The sequence below is a fragment of the Eublepharis macularius genome, chromosome 2, assembly GCF_028583425.1.
Source record: "Eublepharis macularius isolate TG4126 chromosome 2, MPM_Emac_v1.0, whole genome shotgun sequence".
Lineage (NCBI taxonomy): Eukaryota > Metazoa > Chordata > Lepidosauria > Squamata > Eublepharidae > Eublepharis > Eublepharis macularius.
In genome coordinates, this window is record NC_072791.1 from 51,571,968 (window position 1) to 51,587,424 (window position 15,457).

Consider the following 15,457-nt stretch of genomic DNA (forward strand, 5'->3'; position numbering starts at 1 on the left):
CCGAGTCAGGTGGGCAGGGCCACCTGTCATGTGCCCTCTTTGGGGAACTACTGGAACTGCGTTCCTGAGCGTTCCCCCTCGAAATGAGCCCTGGTCTGCTATTGTCTATGCCTGGGATATGGACTGCTATCAACCAAACTGAGTTGTCTGTGGCCTAGTCCCAGAGTTATGTCATATTGTCCGTAAGTTTCTGGACGGTCCTGTTCCTTATGGTATCTGCAAATGAGATCAACACATATAATACTGCCCTCCGTTCCAGAAGGTTAATATGCTCTTGCTGTTCTGATTCATCCCATATACCATGAGCATAATACCCCTTACACTGAGCCCTCCAACCAAGGATGGATGCATCTGTAGTAACAGAGACATCTGATTGTCTACAACCAAAACAAACCCCTTTAAAAAGATTAGAGTCGATCATCCACCAGTCTAAAGAGCCCAGAACTTGTCAGGGCATATTCAACTTCTTGAGCTGGGAGTCCCGCTCAGGGCAGAACACAGAGCTAAACCCAAGTTGCAATGGGTGCATATGTAGTCTCGCTAGGGGAACTACAGCAGTGGTAGAGGCCATGCAGCCCAATAAGGTTTGAACCAGATGGGCGGATTGAAATCTGCACCTTTTGGACATTTTTATCAGCGCCTTTATCTTTAGGGCTCTCTCTGAAGGCAAAACCCCCACATTCTGTACTCCATTGATCACAATTCCAATGAACTGTACAACCCTAGAGGGGTCAAGTTTAGATTTCTTTTGACTGACGAGCAGACCCAATTTCAAATAGGTGGATAAAATCATGGAAACCTGTTTAGACACATCGGCAGATGACAGACCGATAAACAAACAGTCATCTAGGTATAGAAAAATGCAACACCCCTGGATCCTCAGGAAGACTATTACCACTGCCACGCACTTAGTAAAAACTCATGGAGTTGTGGATAATCTAAAGGGGAGAACTCTATATTGAAAGACTCGTTCCCCGTAGGTAAAGCATAGGAACTTCTTGTGTTCCTCAAATATCAAGATATGAAAGTAGGCTTCTTTCAGGTCTATCACTGCAAACCAAGATTGTGGTGGTAACAACGTCAGCACTGCCTGTAAGGTTACCGTCTTGAACTTACGGACTTGAAGAAACTTATTCAAGTTACGGAGGTCTAAAATAGGTCTAAAACCCCCATCTTTTTTCTCTACCACAAACAGGTTGGAATAGAAACCCAAGAGCGAAGATTGATCTGTAACCTCCTCAATAGCTCCCTTGGCCAGAAGGGCTGATAATTCTGCCAACACCCCTGGCTGGGCCCCTTTATCAGAAAAAAACAGGTTGCAGGTAAGGTAACTGTAAAAAGTCAACTTTATAACCAATTTGAAAAATTTTCAAAACCCAAGCATCAGAGGTGATCTTGCACCATTCTGCGAAAAATGAACTCAGCCTGACTCCAAACATAGGATTAGGTCCCTGTAATTGTCAAAATTGCTTTTGTGAGTGAGCCTGCTCCTTCGAATGCTGCTAATGAGCTCCTTGTTTGCCCTTATGATTTTGCTTTCTCCAAGGAAAGGACAACTGAGGGCTCTGATAGAGACAGGAACGAACAGGGGTTGACCTTGGTCCTATACAGGTTTTTGGTCTTCCTATTAGTGGCGGGAGTGGAAGCCATTTTCAGAATTAAGCCATTAAGCAGATCCACAAAGCCCTCAATTATAGAAAAGGCTATTGCAGGAGTGGATCCTCAATAAATGTATTGCAGAATCTTGACTCTCAACTTCTGTTCCGTAGATACCACATCTACCTCTAGAGCCTTAGCCATGTGCTGCTGCAGGTCGGAATATGCACGGAAATCGTCCATTGGTGAGGCTTCCTACGAAGAACCAAACGCACTTTCCGGAGAGTCGGATGGAGGTGAATTGTAGGGCCTAGGTTGTAGGGAGCCCTCCTCAAAGCCCATCTCTGAACCATGTGGGGTTCTTCTAGAGCCGGGGTAGTATGCCTTCATGGGGGGGACCTCGAGTGCTCCATCGTCAGACATTCTGTGTGGTGATGATACACAGCTGCATCGTCGCTGGCACGGTAACTCCTCGAGTAAGGGCTACCCTCATCTGATGTCTGGAATGTCCTCGCCCTTCCTGGGAAGAGCACAATGACCATGAGCCGTGGTTCGGTGACCTAGAACACCCCGATGGAGTAGGGGGTTTCGCTACTAGAATCACATCCTCCTCCAAACCATTCTTAGAATGAGGGGAACTGTGGGGTGATGAACGATTGTCCGACACTTGATGCCTCTTGTCATGGGGCTTGGATCCAACATCCCCTTGAGGCTCAGTAGTCTGGGAAGAGATCACACTTTCTAAGATTGCCTTCTCGCACTTTGAAGAGTGATGTCTTTTCTTCTTTTTTGAAGGTGGATCCGAGACCACTGCTGGTTCTGAGGCCTTCGGAACTGAGGAAGATTCATCTTGCTGATTTTGAGGGGACCTTCAGTCCGAAGACACGAGTGACATGGAAGGCGTTCTGCTCCAAGGAGTCTTGGAACCTGAAGCCTTCGATACAGAACCATCCCATTGGGATCGGGGTGAACGGTCTGGGGTAACAGTTGGCGCAGAAGGCGTCCCACTCCAAGGAGTTTTTGACTCCGAGGGAGTTGGATCCGAGGCAGGTATCGCCAGTGCCGAAGAACTGCGGGTCGTTAGGGCAATCAGATCCAATGATGGGCATGACTCTGTATGGGCTGGGGATGGACGGGGGCATGGTGTCTTTGCCCCCGAAGGCCCGGCATCGGGTAGAGCTGAAGCACTTAATGTGGCAGAAGTCTTCATCCCGGATGGTGGGTCACTTGCAGCCATGGCCCATTGCCATAACGAGGCCTGCAATCTCCCCACCCATTCTGCTCTGGCCTTTGGGGTGAAAGTATGGCAGTGTTTGCATGCCTGTGTGTTGTGGGTCTCCCCAAACAATACAGGCAATTCAAATGACCATCCAATCTTGTCATTTTCCTATCACAGGAGACGCACCTCTTAAACAGAGCTTTCTCCGACATTTCACCAACACTGAGGAACTGAGGGTACGCTGGGGGCACCCCACCTCTTAAGGGCCATTTTTGGTGGGAAAAGCAGCCATGCGCGATGAGAAGGATGCCCCTAGTGGTTCTGAGCTATATAAAATCTCCGAAATCGGCAGGCCTGCACATGCGCAGTCCCATGTGGGACTGCACAGGAAGACCGTGGATGAACCATAATTAAAGTTTATGCCCCAACTACAATTGCTGAGGAGGAAGAAATTGAAAACTTTTACACAAGTATCCAAGAAGAAATTGATCATACACCTAAACAAGATATGCTGATAATCATATGTGATTGGAACACAAAAATGGCCCAGAGACTGGAAACAGTCTACATTCCAACTCCAAAAAGGGGGATGACGAAGAGTACAGCAACTATTGAACTGTTGCATTAATTTCCCATGCAAGGAAAGTGATGCTCAAAATTCCACAGCAAAGAATCTTACCATATATGGGAAGAAAAATGCCAGGTGTTCAAGTTGGTTTCAGAAAAGGGAAGAGGCACTAGAGATCGCACTGAAAATTTACGCTGGCTGATGGAACATTCTAGGGAATTTCAGAAGAAAATCAGCCTATGTTTTATAAATTACAGCAAATCTTTTGACTGTGTGATCGTGAAAAGCTATGGATAATGAAATGTGTTGCCACGAATTCTGATTTGTTTTGATGCGCAACCTGTACTCTGGACAAGAGGCAACTGTCAGGAAAGAATATGGGGAAACAGAATGGTTTCTAATTGGCAAAGGTGTCAGACAAGGATGCAAATTATCTCCTTACTTGTTCAACCTCTATGCAGAGCATATCATAAGGAAAGCTGGATTCGATTCAGAAGAAGGTGGAGTGAAAATTGGTGGAAGGAACATTAGAAATTTGAGATATGCAGATGACACCACATTACTGGTAGAAAATAATGAAGACTTGAAACAACTACTGATGAAGCTTAAAGGAAAAAGTGCCAAAGCAGGATTACAGTTGAACATCAAGAAAGAATTACACAATTTTAAAGCTGACAATGAGAATATTTAAACTGTTCAAGATTTTCTATTCCTTGGCTCAATCATCAACCAAAAGGGAAAATGCAACCAAGAAATCACAAGAAGATTGAAGCTCGGAAGAGCAGCTATGAGGGAGCTAGAAAAGATCCTTTAAGATAAGGATGTCTGTCTCTCTGGGGACCAACATCAAGATAATCCAAACTATGGCTTTCCCCATTACTATGTATGGATGTGAAGGTTGGACAGTAAAGAAAGCTGAGAGGAAGAAAATTGATTCATTTGAAATGTGGTGTTGGAGGAGAGTTTTGCAGATACCGTGGTCAAAAAGACAAATAAGTGGGTTCTAGATCAAATCAAGCCTGAATTCTCCCTATAAGCTAAAATGATAAAACTGAAGCTATTGTACTTCGGTCACATCATGAGAAGACAAGACTAGAGATGGGCACGAACAGCATTACGAACTTCAAAAACCCACGAAATTGGCAATCGCGCGATCCAGCGGTTCGTGATTGTCCACGGCAAACAAACCAGCGTTCAGAAGAGGCCTGGTTCGGTGCGTTTGGCCACGGTTCGGGAAGCCAGACAGTCAGGTGCCATCAATCAATTCCCCTGGCAACAGAGCCGGGGGGATGCCTGAACTCTGTCTGCGCTCCTTCTGTCGCCCTGGAAACCTGAATGGAAGGCAAGCTTACCTTGATAGGCAGGTCTTCCTTCCAACCATGGAGCTGCAAAGCAGTTACAAGTTTGGAGAAGACACCCGGAGGAGGGAGGGGGGAGGGGGGTGTTCTGTAGCCATGGACACTCCAATCTCATCCCTGCAAACCCTGATAGGCAGCTCTGATGGCCAAACACAGACCTCCTGCATTTCTCAATGAGTCCTCAGCTTATAAATAGCAGTGGGCTCCCAGGCTGGGTTTCACTTTCAGCTAGCAGTGGAGTGTGACAGAGCTGCTGCTTGCTACTTTGCTAGCCTTTGGGGAGAGACAGAGAGAGTATAATTGAGCTTGGATTTTTGTGGGAGTTTCCTGGGGGCCTCAGATTGGAGAGGGTATAACTCCAAGATCCCTATTGCAATCTTGACCAAACTTGGGTCCTGGCTGGAGGAGAGCCTGCTACACACTTCCGGTGAATATGGGCTCTCTAAGTGCAACAGGGGCCGTTCTGAGCACCACGAACCGGTTTGGCAACGGGAAATGACCATTGCGGTTTGCAACTTCGGGATTGTCATCGGCACTGAACCACGAACCGCAGAGTCATTAAATTTTTTTGATTTGTGCCCATGTCTAGACAAGACTCTCTGGGAAAATTCAATAATGTTGGGAAAAGCAGAAAGGAGCAGAAAAAGAGGAAGACCTAAAATGAGATGGTTTGACTCAATAAAGGAAGACATATCCTCCAGTTTGCAAGATCTGAGCAAGTCTGTTATTGATAGGACATTTTGCAGGTCTTCCATTCATAGGGTTGACATAGGTTGGAGGCAACTTGACGGCACATAACACACATCAGTATTAAAAACTGTCTTAGCAACATGAACAGGTAGATTTAGAAATTTACATGCTTCTTTAAATACTCCTCAGCTATTTTAACTGAATCATATTCATACCTTGATACCCTAAGCTGACAACTGTAATTGTTCCTGTCCAATACTATATTTTTAACAATAAACACCTTTCCCAAGAATTCATTGCTGCTCAGACCTAGCCATCATACTCTCTGTCATTTCTCCCCAAACAGACATTTTCTGAAGTGTTATTCTTTAACTGTCAGCTCCTTAACTTCTTAACAAATTCTCCAAGACTGTAAGGACTATCCTTTTAACTCTTCCCTATACCTGTTATTTCCTAACCCACTTTCAGTAAAATGCTGTGAAACAGGCCTTAATAATCACTATATATATTAAAAACATAAAAGCCATATTGGAAACATTTGAAACACACACCTAAATTTCCTGGTTCACAGCAGCACAATCTGCCAACCAGTGCTTTATCCCAAACAATCCAGACCACAAGTGGAGAACAGAACAACAAGCATCTTTTCCCCACAATATGTGTTTAGAGAACATAGCTTCAGTTTACTGAAACAATGTAGGCCACAGAACAGGGAAGAAGGAGACAAGATAAAAAAGATAAAAAAGAAAGTCAGTATTATTCAGGGGAAATTCTCTGACCCCACCTCCGTCAAATCCCTTGGCTGAACAGACTCAAAGCAAATCTAATATGAGTATTTTATGTCAGAACTACACACATACACCCCAATATTTAACAAGATCTCAGAAAATGTAGAGGCCCAGTTACAATAGTGGTAGAGAGGGGATGTGCTCACTAATTCTCTCAGGCTTTTTCCTGGGCCTTACTTTTCACAGCCCAGATGGAGAAAAATTAATATCATACTTATGTCAAATGTATTAATAATTAAAAGTAGCTCATTTGGTTTAAAAAGGAATGCTTCCTTCTGCATCTCATCACATCATTTTGCAGATTTTGTTGCAGTCTAAAAAATGGGCTCACACCTTTTTAAATCATTAGATTAGAACACAATTACAGTGTTCTAATCTCATATCCTGTATCACTGTATAGAGTACATAGAATCAATCAATACATTCATATACAAATCAATCTAAAGTGTATACTTCCTAAATTACTAGCATTAAATTTAATTGATACTTTGCTTTCTACATTCCTTCTTTCAGTATAAAATCCAAATAATTTCCTTTTGTTAGAATATCATCACTGTACGAAGAATGAATAGCTGCCTCTGTAGTCAGCAATGTTTTCTCTAAATTGTTAACATACAAAGTTAAAAACTGTAGAAGTCACACACATGACTTAGAAAGCATATCCAAATTTATGTCTCAAATTATCTCTTTTCTAAAAATCTGGAAAAAAATAAGCAAAACTGAGTAGTTCCATAGTAGCAACAGAGATTAATCAATAATGTTTTTCTTTTCTTTTTACATCACATTGATTAGAATCAAGAGATCTGCATGTCCAGTTAACCTTTTCTTTATCTTCTCAAATCTCAGCCTCTCTTTATCTCTAAGACATTCCTGAGTTTAAAATGTCTTATAATTCAAGTTGAGGATTTGGTATTGCTGGTAGGAAAAGTCAGGAAAAATCCCTGATGCTTAAGGGCATGTATTTTACACATGCTCTTAAACACCAGGGACTCTCTGGACTAGGATGAATATTTTCAGTAATGTTGATGATAAATTCCTGTATGGGCCCTAAATATGGGCCTTTTACATTGCATATACCTTTGATAATTTTGTTCAGACTATGTTCACAAATGTGAACTGTCAGTTCAGTTATACTTAAATGGTTGTGAAATATATTGTAGGTTTGCAGAAGTTTATAAAACAATTTTAAAACGCTTGGTTTTCAGAAACTTCAGTGACATAATGGCCTGATTCAAAAGAGAAGACTTTGGTTTATGGAAGAAAAGGAAACTTTAGATCCAGCTCCATTGTTATATCCAACTCATTGTTGACAGGAGTAATAAAAGTGCATAGATGTTTCTAGTCTTCTATAATAGTCTGTTTGAGAAAACTGATATTTAAGCTATTTTTCCCTTTAACTCCTAAATATGTAAGCCGGCTTGTGGGAAATTACTTTCATGTCTGGTGAACTAAGAAGCAACACACAAAATGTAAGAGGGAAGATTAATCCCACTTTCTATACATAATATTGAAGAAGTTAATACACATAATTGCCTTCTTCTAAATAAAGTTACACTTCTCCAACCAGAAGAGCATTTTCTATTTAACAAACAACAAGATTCTATGACTACGATCTAAGATAGAATTCAGCTTGCACAAACTCATTAATTGTAAAGGACTTAAGGGCATTTAACTGTTTTAAATTGTGGCCTATGTCATTACAAATACATATTTAAGTTCATTTTCTCAGGACAATAGCTGTGCTGAGATATTTGCTTTAAAATAAAATATAAATAGAATAAGAGGTTTATTTCACCTTCACATGGTGTCTTTCTCATGCAGACCTCAGATTTCCACATTTGTATCCCTTTAAAGGATTTGATATGCAGGGAAAAAAGAAAGGATGGTAAACATTTCAATTTAGAGATCAATACTGACCGCCACATTCCATACACTATGACCAACCAACCCCATACCTTTTACAGATGTGTTTGGTGGTGGTCCTTCCATTCTCAAGTTCCACGGAGGATCCCCCTGATTAGCAAAGTCCCTCATCTTCAAATAGCTAATTGTTAGCCGAATGATGGATGCCTTGTCAAGCTGGCTGGTAATGGCTGCAGGGAGTGGCAACAATTTGGCCAGCTCGTAGAACTCAAAATTTTCCTTTCCTCGGCGAGAACGAGCAGCATCTCGGGACTTTTCTTTTCTCAAGGCTTGTAAACTGAAACAAGAACAAGACAGTAGAACATTCATCAGTTTCTTTGTCCTAAGGTATCTTTCTTATTTCTGATTTCTGTGCACCTGCAAATACATATTCTTTCCAGAGTTAATCATCCAATAGAATAATTATTATAAGATAAGGTCTTAAAAACTCTGCTGTAATTGCTTTGTCCAAATGTCAAACAATAAACTGAAGAACATTGTACTGTAAAAGGACAGATGGAAATTATCTTAATAAAGAGGCACGTTCTGTTTGGCACAAAATGTAATGTTACTCACTAATTATTATTTATCATAGATTTTTGGCTATAGTTGTACAAATGGCTGCAGTCCTTTTTTTCATTCCTGCAGCAAAGGTACAATGAAGGCTATGGTAATTTAGCCAGTTCAGTATTATGGACCATATGCCAGGCTGGTACATCATCTTCCAATCCACTGTCCTTCTCCCAATATATTTCCATGTGTCTCTCCAAACCTTTAACACCAACCTGCTCACAATATTTTATTTAGACAGCAGCTAAAATTACCAGTATTCTCTACCCATCTTAATTTATTTACAAAACTGTTATCCTCTAACCTCTTACACAATTCCCACCACAGCTATAGGGTCCAAACTACTTACACCCCATACAATTCCCTCTGTCTTTTCCTCTCTCTATATTGTAGCACATATGTTAAGTGACTGGACTGTGAATCAGCACTTTGATGGTTTGAACCCCACTGCAGCCATGAGTTCAGTAGGTGGCCTTGGGTAATCCGCTCGTCTCAGCCCCAGCTTCCCAACTGTATTGGGGGGATAATAATAAAACTGACTTTGTTCACCGTTCTGAGTGGGCACTGATCTGTCTCAAGGAGTGGTTCATAATTCATCTGTATGCTGTACAGATATATGTAGCATTTTTTTAAACTTCCTTCATTTATACCCCTTCTTTCTTCCCAATGGGGACTCAAAGTAGCTTATATAATTTTCTTCTCCTTTATTTATCCTCACAATAATATGGGTAGATTAGGTTAAGATTGTGCGACCAGCCTAAGGTCACACAGTGAGCTTCCATGGCAGAGTAAGGATCTGAGCCTGGGTCTCCCAGATTCTAGTCCAACACACTAATCACTACACCGCACTGGGTCTCTAGTAGGCTGGACCAGGTCCATGCATCTTCAGCTGAAGCATACTGAAAACAATATACCTTCTCCAGATAAGGAGCTTTGATCAATGATAGTGTTTAGCCTTGGGCAGGTTCCTGGAGAAGCAGCATAAATTAAATAAATGAATGAAATGATGACCAAGGAGTGTCCTGGTCATAAGAACTAGTATAAAAAGAACTAGTATAAAAAATTTAATCAAATAGTAAACAATACCATAATGTGGTTAAAACAACACCAGTATGGTTACACATATTTGTACCATACCATTGTATATTAAAATATACAGTTTTCAAATATACAGGTATTATTGTACAAGCATCACCATATATCCAGAACCAATTACGGGATTTGTGCATTTTGGCCTAAGGCCATCCTTAATGGTCTAATCTCACACCACAAATAGCACAAAGTAGACCTGAAAAGAGGGGGTTATAATGATTGTGTGTGTGTGGGGGGGGTATTTTCATGGGAACAAAAATTATGAGTTTGAAACTTATTTTTAAATTTTTGATTAAATTACTTACATATACAATCATGGAATGGATAAATTTCAGTGCTTCCATTAAAAGAATTTTGAGTCCAATGTGAGCAACTCATAGAAATGATAGTATTTACATTTGCCCATATGTCTGAAATACAGTACTCAATAAGTCCAAATTTAATAACCAGCCACATTGGAAAATGTAATCAATTAAAAAGAATTCTGGAATATTTACCTCTCCAGGCCCAGTCAGAAACATTTATACAAAACATGGAGTGAATATACAAGCATCTTGCATGCTCATCCCGTATATACACTGTTATGGCAAAATGGAAGATGAGGTAATGGTAGAACACTGACAGAGCTGATTTGTCACACTTGAATCAAAATTGCAGCAGCCCATGAAATGTCCCACAATGGACTTAAAATTCTTTTCGTATAAAGAACAGAATTTTATTGGAATATATATTTTTGGTATTTATTAAATGAGATCAAACCGCTGAAGAAGGCTTTAGGCCCAAACGTGTTTGGTTTTGGACATATGGTGATGTTTGTACCATAATACCTGCGTATTTGAAAACAGTCTATTCTAATATACAATGTTATGGTACAAATATGTAGAACCACAATGCTACTGTTTTAATCACAGTATTGTATTGTTTGCTACTTGATTAAAAATTTGGGCCATTCTTTATTATTTTGTATAATGTTTTTAGCATTCACTTCATTTTGATTTCTGTATCATCCTTTTTGGTTACCTTTGTGGAAAGGATTGTGTTTCCCCCTTCTCCTTTTTTTCCTTGTTATATGTATTTGCTATACTACTGTAAAATACAAGCATACTAATCAGAAAACTATCAATTTAACAATGAGTAAGGCAAAAGATGAAGCTCTTTTGCCCTAATCACACATTGCCAACTTCAAATCAATATTTTAAAATGCTAATGCTAATAATAATATTAATATTATGCTTATATACTCCTCTTCAGGACAGATTAGTGCCACACTCAGAGCGCTTAACAAGTCAGTGTCATTATTATCCCCACAACAGACACCCTATGTTGTAGATGGGGCTGAGAGAACTCCAAGAGACCTCTAAGTGACCCAAGGTCACCCAGCTGGCTTCAAGTGGAAGAGTGAGGAATCAAACCCGGTTCTCCAGATTAGAGTCCTGCTGCTCTTAATTACTACACCAAACTGGCTCTCTGTAATATTGGTCATAATCCAGGCATCACTTAATGTGATCGACCTGGGTCCATAACTTAGTAGTTCACACATTGTAGTGCTGTAAGAGGCCAGTATATATCTTCAGTATAGTTGTCCAACCATTCCTCCCAAGGGCATTGCCCACAAATTACTTTTGCCTAGAACAGGTGGGATGGGGGACTGTTGGGCAAACTTATATAGTATGTATGCATCATGATGATTATATTGTTAATCAACATTAGGCCATTTAGGTTCTTCTGATGGGCTATGGTTAGACATAACAGCTGATGAATTATTTCTAAACAAATTTAGCATTTTCAAAAAGTTACAAATTTTTATTGCATATGCTATACAACATTTTTAACTCATATGTTGTACAATAACTGAACAAACAATTCAATTTATTAACATATATTTGGTACTCTTCTCCCATTCATCTGAAAACTTAATTCAAACTTCCTTCAGCGAGTCTCAGAATGTGAACTGACACACAGCCACATTACACACATCCTACCAAAAGTCTTTTGAAGTGACAGCAATGTACTTGTAATAAATAGCAATTGGTTTGGAGGGCTATAACCATAAAATAAGGCCCTAGGGGCTGAAAGGTTGTTGAGAATATGATATAATGGGATAAGCCAGTGGGAATGACACAGCATGTACATTAATCTAGTGCCCATTTGCATTAGCTAGGGTTTAAAAAGCAAAGAAAGCAACACTAGGCCTGGCACGGAAGGGGCCATTTCCAGTTCCCTCCCTGCCTTTTAGGAATGAAGCAAAGCAATCATCTTTCTTATGTGTTTTCTTTAGCAGATTAATTATGGTTGCCTGTCTTCCTGTACCTTCCCAATCCCTGCCTAAATTGCCTTAAAGGGCAGTTTTAATGAATACAGATAGCAACCTCCTGATCAATTATTTGCTATACTGTTGTAGTATTTTATCATTAATAGAATGTGACTCTGTATGTGTGTGATTTACGGGGCCAGCTCTAAGGCTTAGGGTGCTTGTGCAGGTCAACAAATACACATGAAACAAAGCGTGGAATAAAAAGGCACAACTTAATTGGTAACAGTGGTAGGAGCATTGGCACAGCATAGGGGTCAGATCCCTATATCAGCTGATCTGCCTGCCAGCTGATGACCCCTCACCCATTAGCCCATCTGCCAAAAGGGAAACTGCAAGATGACAGTCAGTGGGATCCACAAAGGGCAGCAGCTTGGAGGCAGGCATGCTCTGGCAGCCCCCGAGCTGGGCTTGCCACTGCCCATGCCTGGTCCAAGATTCCTTATGGGGATCCCCATCTATGTGTGCACAGGCCCTGTTTCCCCCCAAGGGGATCCAGGCACAACACCCAAACTGCCAGATAAAGTTGCAACGAAGTATCATTACAGTAAACCAACCAAAATATAAACACTGTGTTCCAACAGGTAGAAAACCCCAATATCATCCCAAAGTTGTGACAATAAATGCAATTTACAAACTAGCCAGAACCTTTATGCCAAAGCTTAAAATATCAATTGTACATAACAGCATAATAAAGCCCAATCAAACCCATAAAAGATACAGTGGGTGGGAGGGATCACTGTCCAGAGTCCAACTGCCCGTTAACACAGCCAGCTCCCCTTAAAATGGAGTGAAGGGAGGGCCTGAGAGAAAACTCCTCTCAGATCAGGGTCTGAAACCCCGCCTCCCTTACCCAGCCAGCTGACCTGATTGGCCAGCTGCGTTTTTTAAACTATGCAGCTCACAGCACAACCACAGGAGCTGCATCTGGGAAACCAGCTGGAGGAAAGAGAGCCAGACTGCCCTCCCCTCGCCAGCATCCCACAAACTCTGCCCCCATGAAAATCAGGGCCGGTGGCTTGCAAAGCCAGCTCTAAGGCTTAGGGTGCTTGGGCAGGTCAACAAATATGCATGAAACATAGCGTGGAAGAAAAAGGCCACAACTTTATTGGTAACAGTGATAGGAGCATTAGCATAGTAGAGGGCGTGGATCCCTGCATTGGCTGACCTGCCTGCCAGCCAATGACCCCTCACTCTTCAGCCCGCCTGCCGAGAGGAAAACCACAAGATGACAGTTAATGGTATTCACAAAGGGCGGCAGCCTCTGCATGGTTCCGCCGTCACCTGGAGGCAGGCATGCTCTGGCAGTCTCAAGCTGGACTTGCCAAAGCCCCTGCCTGGTCCAAGATCCCTTATGAGGATCCCCATCTATGGGGAAATTGTGCACACAAGCCGTTTCCCCCCCCCCACAAGAGAATCTGTGCCCAAAGCCTAAACTGTCACTACAGCCACAAAGTGGCTCCTGCCAAAGCTCCTAAAGCTGTAACCAACCCCACCCCAAACAAATGTGAAAGAAATATAATGAGCAAAAAGTGATGAATCTAAATTAACAAGAAGCCACTAACCCTGATTTTAACAGGACCGGAGTTTGCGGGCTGCTGGCAAGTAGGGATGTGCACAGGGAAAAGAATCCGAAATACCCCTAAACCCGAAGCAACAAGCCTCTTCGGGATTAGGGCATTTCAGCTGCTTCGGTATGCTCCATAAAAATTCGGAGCATACAGAAGATCACAGCAGGAGCTGTTTGGCTTTTTCTCCTGATGGTAGGGGGGAAGAGGGAGCTCCATCTTCCCTCATCCCATTGGGTGAAAAAGCCAGCCTGAAACATTTTAAAGATCAAAGCAGCACTGAAAAGCCTTGCTCTGAGCTTTGAAAAACTCCACGCTGGCTATTTCACCCAGTGGGAGGAAAAAAGCCAGACTGAAAACTTTCAAAGCTCAAAGCACGCTGAAAAGCCCTGCTCTGAGCTTTGAAAAACTCCAAGCTGGCTATTTCACCCAATGGGAGGGAGTTCCCTCTGCCTCCCTCTCATTGGATGAAATAGCCAGCCTGGATACTTTCAAAGCTCAGAACATCACTGAAAACCCCTGCTCTGAGCTTTGAAAAACTGGAAGCCGACTATTTCATCCAATGGGAAGGAGGCAGAGGAAGCTCCCTCCCATTGGATGAAATAGCTGGCTTGGACTTTTTCAAAGCTCAGAGCAAGGCTTTTCAGCATTGCTCTGAGCTTTGAAAATATCCAGGCTGGCTATTTCATCCAATGGGAGGGAGGCAGAAGCAGCTCCCTCTCATTGGGTGAAATAGCTAGCTTGGAGTTTTTCAAAGCTCAGAGCAGAGCTTTTCATCCAATGGGAGGGAGGCAGAGGGAGATCCCTCCCCTTGGGTGAAAAAGCCAAGGGCATTTCCCTTGCCCTTGGATCAGCTGTTTGGCAGGGATTTCTCCACCAAACAGCTGATCCCAGTTTAAATGCCCCTTTCCCTGCTGCTTTGCTGGGACAAGGAAAGAGGCATTTAAACCCTTGACCTGAAGCTTCCTGAAGCAATACGAATTGCTTGGAGAAGCTTTGATTCGGGGTTTCCAAATCGAGCCATTGATGGACCAGGAGGACCTATCCTCCAAATATATGTGTAATCCCCCTTTAAAGCCATTTATGCTAGTGGCTTCAAAGAAAAGTTGGTCAAATTCCTTAACTGACTTCTGCTCCTCTTCTGCTCTATCTTTTGCAATATCTTTTTTGAGATACACTGACCAGAACTGTACACAGTATTCAAAATGAGGCCAGCAATAGAGGGGCATTTCAACAGTGGCTGTTGTTGTTATTTATATCCCACCCTCTCCGCAAGCGGGCTCAGGGCAGGTTACAACAGAAGATAAAATATTCAAGATAAAATCACAATAAATTAACACAGCTTTCTAATAAAACACCTGCTCACCGTATAAAAACCATATAGCATCTGACGGAGGTGGAGGTGCGGCTTAACCATGTGTGGTCGCTCATATATGAGGGGTAGATGGTCAATACCCCCTACAGACATGGAGGAGACCGGGAGAGAGGCTCATTTGGTGGAAACCCTGATGGCCTCAGCCATACGTCTGGTGGAACATCTCCATCTTACAGGCCCGCCTGAAGGAGACAAGATCTTGGCGGGCCCAGGTGTCCTCAGACAGAGGACACCAAGTCCTCTGTCCACCAAGTGGGAGCCAGGACCGAAAAGGCCCTGGCCCTGGTTGAGGCCACCAGCTGATCTCAGCACCCTCCGGGGAGTATATGGGAAGAGACGATCCCTCAGGTATGCTGGTCCCAGTCCGTTTAGGGCTTTATAGGTTAATACCAAAACCTTGAACCTGATCCGGAACTCCAC

At 42.3% G+C, this 15,457-nt stretch overlaps 1 protein-coding gene across 1 annotated transcript in view; it reads right to left on the reverse strand.

Moving 5' to 3' along the window:
- NPAS3 (neuronal PAS domain protein 3) overlaps positions 1-15,457 on the reverse strand; it is a 1,036,342-nt gene that overhangs the window by 699,503 nt on the left and 321,382 nt on the right. The window contains exon 3 of the mRNA XM_054969956.1: positions 8,175-8,419. Within this exon, the coding sequence (XP_054825931.1) occupies positions 8,175-8,419 (245 nt within the window). The remainder of the gene's footprint in view (positions 1-8,174; positions 8,420-15,457) is intronic.